Source organism: Lontra canadensis, unplaced genomic scaffold, assembly GCF_010015895.1.
Source record: "Lontra canadensis isolate GAN:19392208 unplaced genomic scaffold, GSC_riverotter_1.0 scaffold128, whole genome shotgun sequence".
In the NCBI taxonomy this organism is placed as follows: Eukaryota; Metazoa; Chordata; class Mammalia; order Carnivora; family Mustelidae; genus Lontra; species Lontra canadensis.
Window position 1 is genome coordinate 3,330,787 of NW_022631122.1, and position 20,470 is coordinate 3,351,256.

The 20,470-nt window shown below is 45.1% G+C and overlaps 1 protein-coding gene across 1 annotated transcript in view; it reads right to left on the reverse strand.

Moving 5' to 3' along the window:
- The window catches only part of SV2B (synaptic vesicle glycoprotein 2B), a 70,051-nt gene that overhangs the window by 23,575 nt on the left and 26,006 nt on the right, over positions 1-20,470 (reverse strand). Inside the window, exons 4-8 of the mRNA XM_032842336.1 lie at positions 13,969-14,102; positions 12,594-12,683; positions 5,866-5,976; positions 4,965-5,053; positions 2,440-2,604 (exon numbers count right to left, since the gene is read on the reverse strand). Of these exons, the coding sequence (XP_032698227.1) occupies positions 2,440-2,604; positions 4,965-5,053; positions 5,866-5,976; positions 12,594-12,683; positions 13,969-14,102 (589 nt within the window). The remainder of the gene's footprint in view (positions 1-2,439; positions 2,605-4,964; positions 5,054-5,865; positions 5,977-12,593; positions 12,684-13,968; positions 14,103-20,470) is intronic.

The following is a 20,470-nucleotide window of genomic DNA, read 5'->3' on the forward strand; positions in this document are numbered from 1 at the left end:
AACTACAAAACCAGCCTGTTGCAAACCATAAGGGCGCTGGCATTACAATGAACTTTTTAAATTCTTTTTTTAAAGATTTTATTTATTTATTTAAGAGAGAGAGCATGAGCAGGGGGGGAGGATGGAGAGAGAGGAAGAAGCAGACTCCCGGCTGAGCAGGGAGCCTGATGAGGGGCTCATCCCCAGATGCTGGGATCATGACCTGAGCTGAAGGCAGATGCTTAACCAACTGAGCCACCCAGGCACCCTGTGATGAACTTCTGAATGCAGAAGACACCATGTACCACAGGGCCTCTGTGGGAAGGGACAGTTTTCAGTGAGACAATATCTAGTTGTTAAAAGTATGAGACTGGAGTCTGAATGTCTGTGTTTTGGAGAGGCATTTCTTTTTTTTTTTTTAATTTTTTTTATTTATTTGACAGACAGAGATCACAAGTAGGCAGAGAGGCAGGCAGGGGGGGTGGGAGGCAGGCTCCCTGCTAAGCAGAGAGCCCAATGTGGGGCTCGATCCCAGGACCCTGGGATCATGACCTGAGCCAAAGGCAGAAGCTTTAACCCACTGAGCCACCCAGGCACCCTGGGAAAGACATTTCTATTTACATTAGCTGTGTGATTTGGGCAAGTTACTCAGCCTCTCTGAGCTTCTATTTCCTTCCCTGTACAACAGGAAAACATATGTCTTACCTCCTGGAGGCCTCCTTCATTTTTGTGAGGATTAAATGACATAGTCTATTAGGGTGCTTAAAACAGCCACTCACACCTAAAAATGCTTTATAATGTTGGCTGCCATGGTTATGATTATGAGCCTCATGATCAATGTCATTCTGTGATCCTTTATTACTAATACCGCAAAAGAGTATCAACAAACATTGGAAACTTCATAAATGAGGTCTCTTTTACTGAATTCATCTCTGCAGAGAATGGTGTCATTTCATGGGTGACATCTGGCCATCCATAATGTCCCTTCATTTTCAACATTTCCAAAGCGTTCTTTGGGCAACATTTCTTCATTGGCAATGTCGGCACAAGATCTCCCCACTTAAACAGAAGCTCCTTTGAGAGTGAGAAATCCCAGGTAACCCCCACCCACCTCTGCTAGCTCGAGCTGCCATCCCTGGAGTGGCCACTCTCAGTAGAGTTTGGTGACCAAAGTCTCTACACAGAGGCTATGTGTATGTGCGGGCATGTGATTGTGTAGATGTTTGTGACTGGGTTTTGCATTAAAAAAATATATCATCTGAAAGCCCGAATTCCTTGTCCACTCATGATTGTCCTAACCTTCCTCCCCAAAGATCTCATATTTGTAGAAATGATATTCCCCTTTCCTCTCACACTTTCTCATCCTAAATAACAGTGAGCGTTTGCTCGGGTGTGGCCCGTGAGAGTGATATGGACTAGCCTGCAAGAGACATCCTCCTACCCTCTTGGACTTCACCCAGACATAGGCTCCTCTCCTAATGTGGCTGACAGTCACAGGCCGGGCCACTTCGCTCAAATACGTAGGTAAGCACAGGGGTCATGGGAGACAATGCACTCCAGGGGAGAATTCGCGGTGTTGATTCTTATAAAGAGGTGGTAAATATGGGGTAGTTTGTATCATTGACACTGAACTGTCTGGGCCGTGGTATTTCTGATGTCACCATGTAGCTGACTTGATGAACTTGCTAAGTACAGTCAAGAAGGGAAACGGGGATAAATGTTCAGCTTAGTGAATAATGTGGCCTGGGGTCAACTTTAATTGACTGTGTCCTGACCCAGAGGCGGGGGCAGGGTGGTCCTGTAGAGCACAGCCTCAAAGAGGCATTCTTAAAGCCCAGTGGGGGGACTGACTGTCCATCTCATCGGTCCTAGGAATAGGAAGAGAAGCAAAAGGGATTGAGGAGGCAGCCCCACAAAGATGTGGGCAGGACTCTTCAAATACACCACTCATTTTTCCCCTATGGAACAACACTCTTGATGGTAATTGGCCAGGCTGACCAACCCTTGGAGGTAATATTAGGCCAAAGAGTAACATAAAGTATTATCATATTATCCTCTGGATTTGCTTCTAGAGAAGCTTCCTAAGATCACAGAAAAAGCTCAAAAACCAGGTAGTAGATTGGTATGGGGTTCTCAACCCTCTGGGCCCTCTTTCTAGGCAGGCAGCAGTAGGAGGCCACAGCCCTGTGCACATCTCCATGAAAGGTGTGAGGCCTCAGGAAAATTGGTCTAATTGCCTCTCCTCAGTCAAATGTCTCTATCCTTGGATGAATAAGTTCTAGTCAGATGACTAAGGATGCCTGGAGGCCACTAGGCTTCATTGTGTCTCTGAGGTACTCCAAGAGCCTTGGAGATCATTCACCTGCTATATTGAATTCTCTTTCCAGTGGCTCCTCTCCCAAGAGCAATCCTCACAGACCACCATCTCGATCTGGGGAAAGCTCATGGTCTCTCACTTACTTGTCATTCACAAGTTTCCCACGTTGGTGAATCTGATTCTCCATCGTGAAGTTGATGGAGGCACCATACACGTGCTCACCGAGAAACACCTTCATTTTGGACTTGTAGGCTTCGTCTTGAAAATACCGGATCATATCAGGGAACCAAACTGTCAGTCCGTAGTAGCTGTAAGAGCGAAGACAGAATATTCGAGCAGCATTAGGCAATTCTTTCGTGATCAGAGTCTGTATCCCTAACATGACATAAATCAAGCTCATTTAAAATGTACGAATATGGTTCATTATTAGAAATTAAGACAATTACTATGTGCCATACTATCACTCCTCATATGAAAAAATCATGACCATCTCCATAGACTCTGAAAAGGCATTTGATTAAAAAAAAATACATTCCTGACTTAAAAAAAAACAAACAAACAATAGATTGGGAATTGGTGGGCACATCCTTAACATGTAAGAAAATACAGAGCTCACTTCATGTGGAGAGTAGGGGAATCTTCACTCATGTCAGGGACAAGACCCAGACTACTCTTATCTTACCCAGATTTAGTCTTATCAGGACTACTCTTTACCCCCACATCGTAGGGCTTAACTAACTCAGTTAGACAGGAGAAAGAGATACAAAATTGCAAGGATACAAAATTGCAAAGCAAGAAGCAAAACTACCTCCACCTGTAGATGATCTGACTTTATACCGGCCGAACTCAGGATCATCAACTCAAAAAACTGGCCACTGGGGCGCTTGGGTGGCTCAGTGGGTTAAAGCCTCTGCCTTCGGCTCAGGTCATGATCCTAGGGTCCTGAGATGGAGCCCTGTGTCAGGCTCTCTGCTCAGCAGGAAGCCTGCTTCCCTTCCTCTCTCTCTGCCTGCCTCTATGCCTACTTGTGATCCCTCTCTCTGTCAAATAAATAAATAAAATCTTTAAAAAAAAAAAACTGGCCACTAAACATTTAAAAAAGATGCTCCGTCCCATTCATAATAGGAAAAATGCAAATTAAAGCCACACCATTATCATTCTCAACTACTTGGTTGTAGGTGAACAGATGCTCTCATACACTGCAGGAAAAATTGTACAATACCACATGGAGGAGAGGGCATTGTCAAAAAAAAAAAATCACTGTTGGATTTACCCCCTTTGACTCCATAATCCCATTTCTAGAAACCTATTCCATTGATCAGCTCCCTCAAGTACAAAGTTGCTTACAAACACAATTATTCATTGTTCAAAATGTATTGTTCAAAATAGAATCCTGAAGACTTCCCAAGAGTCTAGCAATAAGGCCCTGTTTGAAGACAATGTGGTGCTACACTATGGAAAGCTATGTACATGTATTTCTTGGTTGTTTCAACATCTAAAATGCATTACCTAGTCAACAAAATTAAATCAGCTATAAGTAAATATGAACAAGACATATTTTAGAACTCTCAATGAATTGAATCCTAGTGTCCACCATCTTTGGCTTCTGAAATGTTCCCTCCTCACTTTGAATAAGTGAGTAGGGAGGAGGGCCCAGCTTCCTCTTCACTTTACCCATTTGGGTTTCCATGAATAGGTACTGAAAGAAATCAGGTCTCCCCATGTTCCCCCATGAGTCAAAGAGGTCATTAGACCCCATTTTGTTTCCTTCGGGCACAGGTGTTGGTGAACCAAGCAAGTTCATAGATGAAAGTTTTAAATCTCATTGACAGTTCTTCAATGATAATAGCAATTAATTGAGTACTTACTTAGTGCCAGAAATTAATGCAAGCACTTCCTTTATACAGTATATAGTCTCATAATGCTTTCAGTGGCTTAAGTGGCATAAAGAGAGTCATGATATTTGGAGGTGCATGAAATGACTCTTCTACCACTTAAGAGATCATCATTCCCATCACACTCTATTTTCCTTATCGTAGGGCATAGTGCCACAGAGTCTCACTGTTTTATCCCATAGTCACAATGCCACTGACAGCTGCCCACTCAGCACTTGCTCCCTACTCGTTCCTTGGAAACTAGATTTTGTTTGGGTATCAGCCCTCAGGAAAGCTAACAATATCTTTAGCCCACACACAAACCCTGATTAGTCTGCAATCACTGGGAAATCCCATCCCCTTCACCAGGTAGTTTGGCACTAGGGGTGTGACACACACATCTGGGTAATAGAGAGAAAGGCTGCAGGGTTTGTGCGGGGGGAGCTCCTGAGAAGGTCTTCCTTGCTGTTACAAGGAGAAACTCAGAGAGAGGCAGCCTCTTCCTCCTCGGGACATTTTCCCACGTTGACAGGATGCCAAGAAGTGCACAGGCATCTAGCAGCCGCCAGGAGATGGAGCCTGGGACTGAAACCACTCGTGAAGATTGCCTCTCTATGGGATTCTTGTTACAAAGGACAAAAAGCATCCTTGTTGTAGAAGCCATGAGAGTGGGCTGTCTTTTACTTGCAGCCAAAAGCATCTAGATTCTAAGAGTTAGAACTAATTGTGATCTTTGCTTTATAGAGGAGGCACTGGAGGCTTAGGGAAGTTAAAGAGGTTATGATAGAGTTTACCTTAAAGCCATGGTGAACCAGACCACAGCCAGAATTAGCGTGTTCATCCTGTAGGGCCCCATCACACAGTAGAGGGCATTATCCCAGACCTGTAACCCACACACAGAAGGGTTATTAAATCAGGCTTGTGACTTGAAAGAGCTCATTTCTAGGATTTTCTGATAAATTTCCTAGGACCCCATGAGAGAATGGACAACCATGATCTTCCAGAGAAAGCAAATCTGTTCAAATAACAAAGCCTCTTCTCTTCTTACTGCTTGGCCTCTGCCTCTAACATAACAGTCCTGGAGCATCTTCCCTGGGAACACAATCATACATCATCAAAAGCACAATGAGTTGGGATTTCAAGACACTGGGTAACCTTGAGTAGTGAGCTCTACTCCTTGCCCATGGGAATGGGTGATATTCTCAACACTTAACAACCATTCAACCATTCATCGGCTGCCTCGGTGCTTGACAGCTGAGTTGGCTACAGGAGGCCCTTCTCCAGAGAAATGGCCTTGCCCTTCCTGGATACTTTCTCAAAAGCCACCAACACACCCCAAAGGGCCATCTACTTCACTCATTCCTTTCTTCCTACAGATTACATAAAGAGAAGATGCTGGAGAGAAGGGTGTTTACTAACAGTAGACATTTCACCAGTGTTCAAAATCTCTGCCTTGGGAAGGAAGAGCAAAGAAAAGAAACTAAGGTTTAGATAAGTCATGGTGACATTGGCTCAAGCAACATGGTGGGTGAGGAACAGGCACAACTGTGTCCCAAGCGTTCCATCCAGGGCACTTCCTTCCCCATCACACTGCCTTGGGTTGATGGGGGTGTTCATGGTCTTTATCCTTCATCCACCGAAGTTACAGGGTTCCAGATGTCCTCCCTCTCATCCCCCACATGTTCCCAATCATACCTGCTTGAAAGTGGTGCTGAACCTGACCAGCCAGCGCTGGTACCAAGTTCCTGTTGAACTTTGGATCTCAATGAATTCATCCATTTGCTTGGGAGTTTTGATGTGGGAAACCTGCAAAGCAAAGATGGTCTCGAGAATCGTAACCCCACTCTGTATCAGACTTTTCAGTGTTTAATTAATGTAACTAATTTTATGTCACATATCAAAGGCTACAGGAGCCTTGGATGATCCTCTAGTCCTGTGATTCTTAACCAAAGATGTACATGGCCTCTCTTAGGGAATCTTTCTCAGGGAGATATATCCCCCTGTAGACAAGATGAATCCATCTTTTGACTAGATGATGCTTTTGAGAAATTTATATTTGTCAGTGATAATATGCTGAATTACCATGTATATCTGATTTGCCCACAGTAGAGCTGACCCCACCTTAAAATTCACAAGTCTGTCCCTAATAGGTATTAACAATATCACAGAAGTCTAGAACCCATGCAAGCAATGGTGTGTGTGTTTTGGGGGAGGAGGTTGCTACTTAAGATTTTTTTGTAAAGATTTATATATTTTAGAGAGAGAGTGAGGGAGAGAGAGCATACACACAAGCAGGGAGAGGGGCAGAGAGAGAATCCTCACGCGGACTCCCCTCTGAGCATGGAGCTTGAAGCAGGGCTCAATCCCAGGACCCTGAGATTGTGACCTGAGTCGAAATCAAGAGTCAGCCACTTTACCCACTGAGCCACCCAGGTTCTCTACTACTTAAGATATTTTTAAAAACACACCAGAATAGGAGAAATCATGTTCTCCTTGCTGTCTCTGGCTTTTCTAATGGAAATCAAATAAATGGGGAGTGGGGATAGGGTTATACAACTCAGCTCCCCCACTAAAGGGCCCCAGAAAGCATTGATTTGTCCAGTGTCAGCAGATAGCCCCAATTTGCAATCCTGACTCACCAAGACAGTGATTGTCAAGTTACCTAGTGTTTAAAGCAACCACTGGATTCTATAACCAACCATCATGTTAAGGAGATGGTTAGCCAAGTTAGCAAGGTCCATGCTTGCAGACTTATTCAGAGGAAAATGGGGGAGCACACTCAAAAAAAAATCAGAATTGCCATCACCCCTTACAATGAACTATTGTCTAGGGAAAAAAAGTTTTAGTCCTACAAGCATCTCCATCACTTTTTTCTGCCATCTGAGAAGGAAGGAAATGGGGGAAACAAAAAGAGATACACAGATAAGGCTGGCAATGCACAAGGGAAAAAACAGCCCTTGGGTGTGGACAACAGACTCATTAACTCTGAGCATGAGGTCTAGGATGGCATGGCTGTGCTCTTCTAAACCCTAAAAACAGTAATTCTTAAACTTTGGGGAGGGCTGGGTGGCCCCTTTGAGAGTCTGATAAAAGCATCCATGTTCTTCCTGAAACTGGAGGTACGAGAGCATCCTGAGAGCCTCCTAGGCCCGTCCTACCCTCCTCCGCAGGTGTGCCTCCTCCACAAATCTCTCTGCCTGGGCTCTGACAAGGACGCAGGGGAGTGAACACATAGGCTCTGAAACAGAACTCTTTGTTGGAGCTGGACTTCCTGCTGTCAAATGGAGCTGGACTTCCTGCTGTCAAATACCCCCAGGGAGCCCAGGAGCCCTCATTGCAGTCAAAAGAGGCCATAGGACAAGGATGACATCAAATCAGGAAGCATGTCAAAAATCATATTCAAAAGCATTAAGATATCCACTCAATTGCAAAGTTTTTCCTTTTGGCGCTCCTGGGGGGGGGGGGGGGAGTTCTATTCCCTAGGGATTTGGGAGTGGGTGAATGGACAGGCTGGCCTCAAGCAAAATTACTCTAAATTACAATTAAGTAAGATACTGTTTTTGATGGGGTCTATATCAAAATATGGTCTGTGTTCACACCAGACCTGCAGAACGTTTTACTGGGGACACCTGCCAGGTGGCAGATCAGAAGCCTGTGAGGAAGCCAGCCAATGGGATGGCTGAAACCTAGGGCTTCAGAGGGGAGGAAGAAGTCTGCCCAGCTCCTCTAAGCATCTCAGGCTGCGTCTGAAAATTTAACTGACAAACACAGATCAACAGGAGAAAAGCCTACACATTTTATCGAACTTTAACACAGACAAGGGAGGCTTCCAAAGAAAATGAAAGCCTGAAGATGTGACCAGAGCAGAAAACTCTTGTACCTTTGAGGCCACGAAACAATGAGTTTGTGAGGAATTAACATGACAAAGGGATGTGGGCTTAGGGTAGTAAATGGTGAAGAAGTAACTAGGAAGAAAGAATTGATGTAACAAGGTTTGCTGATGCAGCCTCATTGACCCTGCCCCGATCTCTGGTGATAAGAACGTCTTCTTTCCTCCTGGTACAGGGACAGTCACTTCACACAGGAGATCTATGACCTAAGAAGGGTGAGTGGGAAAGGTCAGAGTGATCTTCCTACTTCTGGCACTTTCTCAAACTCCTTCGCTTAAGATATTCAGTATGCCAAGGTGCCCATATTTCAGGGTAGGCGTCCTGAACCCCAGCAGCACAAAGGTGAAGGTGAGGACCCTAGCCTTTGTTGATTTCCAAGTACAATCAAAAGTGCATTATTTGAGGCTCCTGGGTTGCTCAGTGGGTTAAGCCTCTGCCTTCGGCTCGGGTCATGATCTCAGGGTCCTGGGATCGAGCCCCGCATCGGGCTCTCTGCTCAGTGGGGAGACTGCTTCCCTCTCTCTCTGCCTGCCTCTCTGCCTATGGTGACCTCTCTGTCAAATAAATAATTAGAATCTTAAAAAAAAAAAAAAAAGTGCATTATTTGCTGCGGGGAGCACTCTGGAGCCAAGCAGTTAACCCCGTCAGGAAGGAGTTCACTCCTGATTGCTTCTGCTCTCTAACCTTTCAACATTTTCCAGTTGTTTCTTTCTTTTCTCACCCCTGGCCCGACCAGTCATCCACTTCTAGCCAATTAATATGATCACCAAGTCAGCAGGGAATGCTGAAGCCACAACCGTTCTGATTCTCCTTCGCATGAGTTGAAAACTACTAAAAGCAGAGGTGAGGACGCCCGGCTAGCCCGCAGGGTGGGGTAAGAGAGAGTGCCCACCCACGGTTCACATTCCAGCTCTGGGATCTGGAATCTCTGACTTCCTGGGGATGCGTGGCCATCCCGGAGGGGACGGGCTCTGGTGCTCAAGCGAGAGGCTTAGCTTCTGCCTTTGGAAACTGGAGGCTCTGTTGATTTCCTTGCCAAGATCTCATTCTTCAAAATTAGGCTGCTTAAGGATAAACCCGTTGTGAGGAGTGAATGTGGGATCACTTCTCTAAAAGGGACTCCCAGTCTGGCAAGCTCACAAGGTTGATTTAGAAGTGGTCCTTCCAGAAGCAAGAGTCACGGAAACCACTGGGTATGAGATGCTACACAGGCCACCAGGGTAAGACGAAGACCAGAAAGAGGTTAGTCTCCTGGGCAGGCAGGGACAGGCGTACAAATGAGGGGCAGAGCTGTCACCCATCAGGACTCTCTCAGCAGAGCAGTGGGTTTGCTTGGAATAAATACACTAACAGACTGCCTGACGGGTCAGGGAATGCCAGGGAGGACCAGTGTGTGAGCCTTGCGTGAGCCAAGGAGAATTTGCCATATTCCAGAGGGAGAACAGGGGAAAGAAAGGGAAGGCAAAAAAGGAGGAGGAAAAGAGGGAGGATGGGACAGAGAGGAAGTTTCTCGAATTATCATGGAGGTTATTAAACTGGCAAATACTTGGTATGAGTGAGGTGTGTTTGTGTTTCTGTGTGTCTGTGCACATGTGTATATCTGTATACATGTGTCCGTCTGTATATATGATATGTGTGTATATATGTGTTTATGTGTCTGTCTATATGTATGATGTGTATCTGTATGTGTGTGTTTATATCTCTATGTGTCTGCATGATGTGTGTCTGTGTACATATGTGTGTGTTTATGTCTCTGTGTGTCTGTGCACATGTGTATGTCTGTATACATATGTCTGTGTGTCTGTATGATGTGTGTGTCTGTGTGTGTGCATTTATGTGTCTATGTGTCTGTATGGTGTGTGTGTATCTGTGTGTGCATGTGTAGGTCTGTATACATGTGTCTGTATGTGTGTGTCTACGTGTCTGCATGTGTTTATGGCTCTATGTGTCTGTATGATGTGTGTGTGCACATGTGTAGGTCTGTGTACACGTGTCTGTGTATCTGTATGTGTGTGTCTGTATGTTTGCGTTTGTCTCCTTGTGTCTGTATCATATGTGTGTGTATATGCATGTGTTCATGTTTCTGTGTCTATGTGCATGTGTATGTCTGTATACAGGTGTCTGTGTGTCGGTATGATGTGTGTGTCTGTGTGTCTGAGCACATGTGTATGTCTGTCTACATGTGTCTGTGTGTGTATGTCTGTATGTGTGTGTGTCTATGCACGTGTATATGTCTGTATACGTGTGTCTGTGTTTGTATGTATGTTTATGTCTCTATGTGTCTGTATGGTGTGTGTGTCTATGCGCATGTGTATGTCTCTATACATGTGTACGTGTGTGATATGTGTTTTGTGTGTGATGTGTGTGTACATGTGTGTGTCTATATACATGTGTCTGTGTCTGTATGATGTATGTGTCTGTGAGTGTGTGTGTATGCATCTTTGTGTCTGTGTGTGTGTTTCACACCACGTTGATGTGACACACAATCCAATCCAGCTGATGTGGATTCAGAGGCTTGAGGCAGAGACAGAAGACCATGCAGACATCTCTCGGGAATAAGCAGGAGCTCGGAGAGCAGTCTGATGAGACGGTGGGTGGGGCAAGACTGAGCCAAGTGCACCCAGGTCCTGGGCGGGGGAGACCCGCTAACATCTGGTGTCCACACCTGCAGTCCAGCTGCAGCCTTATAACCCACCACAGACAGCAGTGGGGAGAGGGGACTGGGGAGAACCATCTACATCCTTAATTAACATCTTTCATCACGACTATTTCTGTTAGTTATGCTTCTTAGTAAATGTTTGTGATAAAAGCACTGGTCCCATATTTTAGATATTTTTAGGAGCATGGAATTGAGGGAAGTAGGCCATTGAAGAGCAACAAAATTTATTTGCTTGAGTTAATTTAAGAAAAAATATGTCATGTAATTTTAAAGAATATTTTATGTATTTATTTGACACAGAGAGAGAGAGAGAGCACAAGCAGAGGGAGCAGCAGAGGGAGGGAGAGGCTGACTGTCCACTGAGCAGGAAGCCCGATGTGGGTCTCAACCCCAGGACCCTCAGATTACAACCTGAGCCAAAGGCAGATGCTTAACTGACTGAGCCACCCAGGCACCCTTGTGTCATAATGTTTTTGAATGATAGTTAACATCTATGCAGCCCCTGCTTCAAGGCAGAAAACTGAATCCTTACCGGAACCATACTTGAAGATATTATTACCCTTCTGTTCCCAATAGAGAAACGGAGGCAAAGGGAGTACCCGGCCTAAGGCCACACAGCTAGAAAGTATCAAAACTGGGATTTAGGCCCAGACTGTCAGGCTCCAGGATGCAGATGCTTAGCTACGTGGTCCTGCCACGTAGTCCTGCCTGAGAACCAGGGCTTCTAAGCAGCAGTGAATAAGGAGGAGTATGCTGTCCAGAGTCAATGGCAGAGGCCAAAGCTGCAAAAGCAGTGAATCAGAGTAAGAGTCAAGGTTAACCCAGGAGGGCTTCCTAGTGGAAATGGATTTGAAGTCAGCCTGAAGGAAAGTTGTCCAAAACAGGCACCCACCAGAGCAGGCATTCCTCCTTGGCTATAGAACGTGGTCAGGGGAGCACAGATCCAGGTACCTAACAGGACATCTCCATGGAAATCACCGCTAGTTTTTCACTATTTAAACTAGGAAAAAACAAAATTCAGGCTAAGCGCCAATGCTGGTAAGGATGGAGGAGAAAAATGGCTATCCCGTTGCCTGTGGCACAGTAGACGGACACAACCTTATTGAGATGTAATCATGTAATCTGGCAATATAACTCAAAAGCTATACAAATAATAGTGCTTTTTAGCCACTCATTTTACTTCTAGGAGTCTGTCTTGGAAAACAAATCGAGAACATGAAGGGAAAGGAACTATGTATGTGAAAATGTTCACTGTGACAATATTTACAGGAACAAGGTAATAAGACGGGGTAAATAAATTTCCAGCATTCGGGACGTGTTTAGAAAGACTGTGTTAACATTCCCAACATTAACATTGGTTAAAAAGATAATTATGAATGCCACGAGACAACCTACAGAATGTGAATGAATACTCTTTTTAAAAAGTAGATGGAGGGGTGTCTGGCTGGCTCAGTTGGTTAAGCAAATGGGTCTTGATTTTGGCTCAGGTCAGGATCACAGGGTCGTAGGATCAAGCCCATGTGCTAAGCATGGAGCCTGCTTAAGATTCTCTCTCTCTCCCTCTCCCTCTAAGATAGATAGATAGATAGATGTAAATATATGTACATATCCTTATCCCTATAAAAACACAGCTAGCTTTTTCTTTCAGTGTGTTTTTTTTTTTTGAACAATTAGTGAGAACAGGATATCTATCAACCTGAACAAATAATTAGGACACAATAATAAGAACGTCAGGGGTTTTATTCCCCCTTTGATAGGTTCTCTTTGTCAAATTAATATAGTATCACAATAATATAATAAGATTCATTTTTTAGCAAGCCAAAAGAGTAAAGAGGGGAGACCCTCTCCGGTTGGCATGGGTGCCACACACTCACCGTGAACACCTTCTCGGGGGTCCCTTTTGCCCTCATGTTGGTGTCGTGGACACGCTTGAGAATCATCCAGGCTTCATCATGTTTGCCCATCTGGTAAAATCAAGGAAAGAGGCATGAGAAATCCTTTACTGACAAGGGGTGGAAACCCTACAGGGGGGCGTCCAACCCTAAGCGTGAGTTGATTAGACTTGGACACACTGCCACCCAGGGCTTGGGAAGGATTGGGACAAGTCTCTGTCCCCAGCCCATCTTGGAAGGATACTAAGGGAATGCCTCTGAGCTGTATACACACTATTCCCATTCCACAGTACAACACGCCTTGTTGTAAGGTCCAGTGACTGCTGGGTGGGATCCACGTGCCTCCCTGACCAGAGAAAGCAAAGAAACAACCTGTTATGGATTGTGTCCCCACAGCCCCAGAGACCTCAGAATAGGACCCTGTTTAGAAACAGGGTTGCCATAGATGTCATTAAGATGAGGTCATCCCAGAGTGGGGTGGGCCTCTAACCTAGTTTGACTAGTGTCCTTATATGAAGCCAGCATGTGAATACAGAGACATGGCAGGCCAGTGCATGAGATGACACAGAAAGGAAGCCAAGTGAGTCCCAACAAAGCACTGGAAGCTGGAAGGGGCAAGGGAGGACTCCCCTACAGACTTCCAAGGGAATGCAGCCCTGCGGACACCCTGATTTTGGACATCCAGCCTCCAGAACTGTGATGCGATTTCTGTTCCTTGAAGCCACTCTGTTGGTAACAAAGTCCTTTGTCTCAGCAGCCCTAGAAAACTCACACACCACAAAGGGTAAGTTCGTGAGAGATCCCTGGTTAAAGAAAAACTCCCTGTGGTGTCTGTTCCTGACAATGGGACACAAGGGAATTTGACAAAGACGATCACTCTGTAGAAAGATCTAGAAGGAGACATATGAGTGGACTTGGAATTGGAGGTGTAGGAGCCTTTGAGTCCTACGGCTCCTCTGCAAACACAAGCGGCCCCCTAGGTTGGAAGGTCTCTTCTCTCAAGACACCAGGAGCAGCTTTCCAGTGGGGAGGGGTCCAGGATAGTCAAGAGTCCTGATGGGCTTGGGGCGACGCACATTTTCCCACAGATCTCACTGTAGCAACTTGAGAAAACATCCCACAGCTTTGAAGATCTTCTGGAGAAAGGGGGTGCTGGCAGCAGCCTCAGGAGGCCCCCTCCGCCTCTGACAGTCTATGAACCCAGGCTGTGCAGCCATCACAGACGGCACTAAAGCCAGAAGTAACAATGGTCCAGGCGGGCTGACGTGGGGATGGTGTGCAACATGCAAGCTGGAGTCGGGGGCAGCCGAAGGGCTATCGGTCTCACACAGGGTGGGGATGGGGGTTACTGACTCACCTCCAGCAGGAACCTCGGGCTCTCTGGCATGAACTTCAGAGCCACCAGGGACACAGTGCAGGGCATTGCACAGATGATGACAAACACTCTCCAGCTGTGGTAGTGGTAATTGGTGCCCATGCTGAAGCCCCAGCCTGTGGAGAACAGTCAGAGGATTTCTGACATGACCTTACAGTGACCTTAAAACACCAGCTCTCAAAGGAGGGCACAGAGCCTCACCCACGGAGCAGGTTAAAATGCAAACCTCTGACTGTTCCCAAAGCTTCTGAGGCAGAAGTCTGGAACAGGCATGGGAATGTGCATCTCAACAACCCCCAGGGCTGACCAGGCCTGACATTTATAGGGCCTTGGGCGGCGTCCCCTATTTCTCTATAGCCACTGAAACTCAAGCTAACAAACTGTCCATAACGAATGTTCTATCCCCTTGCCTTGACAAATAAGGATCTGGAAGGCCAGGTCGTGACCTATCCTTTCGAGACCCCTTTCATTTCTTCTCCTGGCCCCTTCCTCCAAGTGAGGGGCCTCGTGCTCATACAGGTGAACCCATCACACTCCACCGCAGTGAGAATAGGTGTCCTGGTCACGATTCCTAGAGTTTAGCGGAATTCTTGGGTTCTGAATACCCAGAGCATGATTTGGATGGAAAGGAACCCTGAGGTGATCGTACCTCAGGGACCTCTTGCCTTCTAGGAAGGAAAGCCAGATCAGGGCCTTAGGACCGTGGGGTTCCCCCTTCCCACGTGAAAGGGCAATACCAGCTCCAGGTGATTCTAATGCCAAGGGCTCGAGACCACACTCTGAAAAGCGCTATCAGTCATAATATAGGCATACCTCAATTTACTGTGCTTTGCAGATTTTGCAGGTTTTACAAATTGAAGGTTTGTGGCAACCCTGGGTCAAGCAAGTCCACTGGCGTCATTTTTCCATCAGCGTTCACTTACTTTACGCCTGTTACATTTTGGTAATTTTCAAAATATTTCAGACTTTTGCATTATTGCATTTGTTATGGTGATCTGTGATCAGTGATTACTACTTACCAAAGGCTCAGATGATGGTTAGCATTTTTTAGCAGTAAAGTATTTTTTTAATTAAGGTGTGTACATTTTTTTAGATGTAATGTTATTGCACACTTACTAGACTCCAGTTTGGTATAAACATAACTTTTAGATGCACTGGGAAAACAAATAATTCATCTGATAGTTGCTTTATTGCAGTAATCTGAAGCCAAACCCATCATATCTCCAAGGTATGCCTACATTAATTTTTTTTTTATTTTAAAAAGACAGGGCTTCTAAATTCAAATGAATTCTATCATCATGGAAATGAAGATAGGATTAGCTCCTAATTAGAATTCATCATTGAAACCTTTTTTTTTTTTTGATATTTTATTTATTTGAGAGAGACAGAGTGTAAGAGAAAGCAAGCCTAAGTGGCAGGGGACGTGTGGTGGAAAGACAGAGGGAGAGAGAGAGTCAGATTCTCTGCTGAGCAGGGAGCCCAATGCAGGACTCGACCCCAGGACCCTGGGATTATGACCTGAATAGAAGGCAGATGCTTAACTGACTGAGCCACCTAGGCTACCTCTTGAAAGCATTTCTAAAATACATTTTTAGAAATTGCCTCTGGATCTGCAAAACACTATTTCAAATATCCTCATGGGTCACAAATTCCCTCTTTTAAGGAATGGGTAGCACCGCGGAAAGAGCCTCGATTTTCACAGTCACGGGGATCAGAGTACAAATCCTGGCTCCCTGTGTTGGGGGTTTTCACAGCTATAGACGGCAGATAACACCACCATCACAGATTTGCTAAGTGCAAAACCTTCTGACAGCCAGTAATAATTCCTCTGCTTTGAGGGTAGATTTTACTTGCTTAGAAACAGCTACATGATATTCAGTGCCAAAGTTATTGACTAAAATAGATGAGTATCAGCAACAAAATAATTGTTTAAAAAAAAATCCAAGGTTATGGAATGCCTGGGTGGCTCAGTCAGTGGCACATCCGACTCTTGATTTTGGCTCAGGTCATGATCTCAGGGTCGTGAGGTCGAGTCCCACATGGGGCTCCACAGTGGGGAGTCTGTTTGAGATTCTCTCTTCTTCTCCTTTTGCCCCTCCCCCCACTCATACTCTCTAAATCAATCAATCAATCAATCAATAAAAATAAAATCTTTTAAGAATAAATGAAACAAGATGGAATCAGGAGGGAGACAAACCATAAGAGAATCTTAATCTCACAAAACAAACTGAGGGTTGCCAGGGGGAGGGGGATAGGGAAAGGGTGGCGGGGTTATGGACATTGGGGAAGGTATGTGGGATGGTAAGTGCTGTGAAGTGTGTAAACCTGGCGACTCACAGACCTGTACCCCTGGGGCTAATAATACATTATATGTTAATTTAAAAAGTAATAAAATAAAATCTTTTAAAAATAAACAAATAAATGATCAAATGATCCCAGGTTATACAATGACTTGGTTTTCTCATGCCACTCCAAGTAGCTCCAAAGACAATGCCAACAGCATTTTTTTTAAGACAAAACTGTATAAATGAATGCATCGATTTCTAAAGTTCAGAGGGTAATCATTATTGCGACATGAAAATCTCTATTCCAGTTACTATCTGCGAAGCACAATAAAATGGGGTATGTCTAGATGTGGACATATACCTCGGGGCCGGCTGGGTGGTGAGCAGTGAATGTCTGGAACCCTCTGTTCCTCTCTTTGTGTTTTAAGTTCCTCTACTTGCCTTTGCCTCTTAACTCATTGCATTTCAACTTGCCCTGCTTGCCAGCTGTTTCTGCTGGTATCTCCTAGTCTGTGCAACTCAAGGGCTCGCCACGGGGAGTCTCGGGTAGGAAAACGTGGGACTGAAGCCACCGTGACACATCTGGCCACACGATACACACATCATCCAACTTTCTCAACCAGAATCAAACCTATTTTTGCACAGCATGCTCTCCCTGGGGCTTGTTGGTTTTCATTTGAATGGAAAAAAAAAAAAAAAACCTTTCCTTTCTCCTGACAGCAGCACTAGACAGGGAAGATAAAACCATAGTACTATTTACACATTTCCCTGCTCATGTCCAAAAGCTACTGTGGAAGAATTAGAAGTCAAGTTGATCAAAACTACATAGCAGTCAAACTCAGGTGGATGATGAGGAAAGGAGAGAAGAAGTGGGTATGTTTATAAAGTATGCTGCCTAAGACAAATTTTTCTTTATGGTAATGTGTGTAAATTATCCCAAATACATTATTCCCTCATGCCTCTGCGGTTTTTATGGTGATCTTAATAATCTGCATTTATTGCATTCATGAGATAGTCTTTGGGACCTTAAATTAAATAAAATTAAACAGTGCACTGCTTCCAAATATATGGGACAACTATTAATTTGGAGACAGGGATGGCTCTGTTCACTGATATTTTAGCTTGTCCTACTTTTCTCTGTCAGGATTTCACAAACAGCTGGTGGTGCTGAACACAATAGGCATTAATCTTCCATAATATATCCAATTTTTTTCTGGGCTGTGACCATGAGTTCCCAGGAAAACGTTCTGACTTTTGTAATTTTCTTTCTCAATGACTCAGTCACCCAAATTCCCGGTGCCAAGACCTCCCATCATTTCATCCCTGCAAAAGCAATTAAATGGGTTGCATAAGCTGTACACAAACACTAGTCTCCTTTCTGTAGTTACCCTGGCATTTGTCCCTGCTGAGTGGAGGGGTGTTAGAGCATTAATGTCTTGGGCACATTGAGAAATATTATCAAATGTCTGGTTCAGTATGGACAAAACATCTGGTCCTGGTAAAATGAGGCTTTAAGTAAATAATCACTCCTGTTACACTGTGATTCTAGTCTATCATGTTTCTCGAGTGGGTCCCCCTTCCCTGCCCAGCTAGTGCTTGTTTCAACGAAGCCTAATTGCCCAAGAGCCTTCACTCTTTAAAAGGGACATAAAAGGGGCGCCTGGGTGGCTCAGTGGGTTAAAGTCTCTGCCTTCGGCTCAGGTCATGATCCCAAGGTCCTGGGATTGAGCCCCTCATTGGGCTCTCTGCTTGGCGGGGAGACTGCTCCCCCCTCTCTCTCTGCCTGCCTTTCTGCCTGCTTGTGCTCTCTGTCAGATAAATAAACAAATAAACCTTTTTTAAAAAGGGGGGAGGTACAAAAAAGTCACAGATTTCATACGCAAACAGGAGAAACATCCTATCTCTTTGGGGTAAAATACTGAATCACAAGCCCTGATGTCAGCCAGCAGCGACCAGCGACCAGCCACGTGGCCCCTCTACCACGGGCATCCCATTCAGTCTTGGCCAACACGCTTCCAACCTGATTCTTTGTATCGCTTTCTTAGTAACCATACCCCAGACATGGGTGTGTGTTTGTGTGTGCAAAGCAAAGTGAAAAGTTGATGCAGCAGGTAGTGACTATTGTGAGTGGCCCCTGTCATAACACCTGGCACCTTGTGGCCTCCACCATCTGGCAGACATGTGGCCTGGGTGGGACAGACCTCCCCCATCCCAATCCGTGCGGGATTTGAGGAAGGAAGTACCCAGACACCAAACCAATCTGGACCCAGCATCCTCTGGGGTGTAGCTGAGGATGGGCATATGACCTAAGCTGAGCCAGTGAGCATCTCCCTGGTCCCGCATGAGGGCAGGCTTCTCTTGGGGAGCAAGCAGTCTACAAATAGGTCGCTGACATTGTTGATGCTGCAGGAAAGGAAGCTAGCTCGAGTGCCAGAATTGTTTTAAACGTATTCTCAACACTCCCCTTTGCATCCCAGGAATTACCGAGCATGACGGCTGGCATGAGCTCTACATTTTGCTTCCTTCCCTCTTCACGCCAGACAAGATGCAGCGACTTGTCCCCAGTCACACAGCACTGCTATTTTGACTCCGCTTTTATTAAGATTTTATTTGTCGCCCACACCCCCCCCCAAAATATTTTTTTACTCACTTAATTTAAATGTGGAAGTAGTTTCTTAGCACTCACTCATTGGGGCCAGTTAACAGTTGTAAATAATATAGCAAGAATCAGGGGAGGATAAGCGATTCCTCTGACCCATATAACCAACAGCGCAATGCATGCAGTGTACTGTGTGTGTAAAGTGTGCCTTCGGGGGAAGGGCAGAGTGCAGAAATGATGTTAGTTAAGGGTAATATGATTTTGTATCTAAAATGATGGAGAACTGCTTTTGGTGACAGGATTATCTGGAAAATGCTTCAGCTGTTTATTTCATTATTCCTATTCTTATTTCCTCTCTGTTACTTGTACAAAACCCAGTGGGTTCTCAAAGACTAGATAGGGCAAATATTACTTTTCCCAAATCCATTTCCTCTACTTTCTCGCACACAGCAAGACTACATGGCCAAGGGTCCTTGGCAGTAGGGGTGATCATATTACAGATTTGGGGCCCGTGGGTTGTAAGTAGAGAGGACAGACTTGGCAGTCTGTTCTTCAGAACCTCCCATGTACAACTGCCTACGGTCTTTCTCCAAGCAGAGACTTTAGTCACATGGAGGAAGAAGTCTGAGCCCCAATATTACTGATGGAGGAAAGCCACCTGCAGATCAAAACATTCGCCCTACTTTACAAGTGGGGAAACTTTTATTGTGTTAAATCACTGAGATTTCAGGGTTTGTCAGATTACCAGCATAATGCACCCAGGGTCACATTAACTACTAGAGTAAGCATTGTCTACACCAAAGCTTCTTCTTAAAGGTGATGGAGACTCCATCACCTCAGAATACACAAAGACGATAAGATTTCAAACAAGGACAGCAAGGAGTTCCACGCATAGAGAAGCACTGGTTAGCTTCAGGGCGGTTGTCTGCAGGATTCTAAATGAGAACAAAGCCTACACCCAGGATTGTTAGTTTATCAAAAAAAACTTTGAAGGATGCTAATGTGCATTTATTGCCCAGGATGCTCAAAAGACATAATAATCAAATTCAAAACTGCTGCCTTCTCCCTACTTTACTCTTAACAAAACCAATTGTGAAAGTAAGCATTGCCAGGTCTCTGTCCAGAAAATCCGGTTTTTGCAATTACCCAGGATAATAAAATTGTCCCGGCTGAATCCAAGACCTTGTCTGTAAGGGTCCCTCCACTTCTGTGGCCAAACAAGAGTGACAGCAGGCACTAGAGTGGAAAGTACACAAGAGCTCTGCATGGGGGCAGGAGGCAGGCAGAGCATCAAAATCCAAGGTCATGCCAGGGACGTGACCTTGACGAAGTCATTAACATCTCTTGGCTTCTGTTACATCATCTATTAGATGGGGTCCCTGAAGCCTAACTGCCTAACTTGCCTGGGGGAGGAGGGCTGGGGAGCTATAGATCAACATTCTTTCAAATAAAAGGAAGAAAAGAAGATGAGGGCCTGGGTGGCTCAGTGGGTTAAAGCCTCCGCCTTTGGCTCGGGTCATGATCCCAGGGTCCTGGGATCGAGCCCCACATCGGGCTCTCTGCTCAGCAGGGAGCCTGCTTCCTCTTCTTTCTCTCTCTC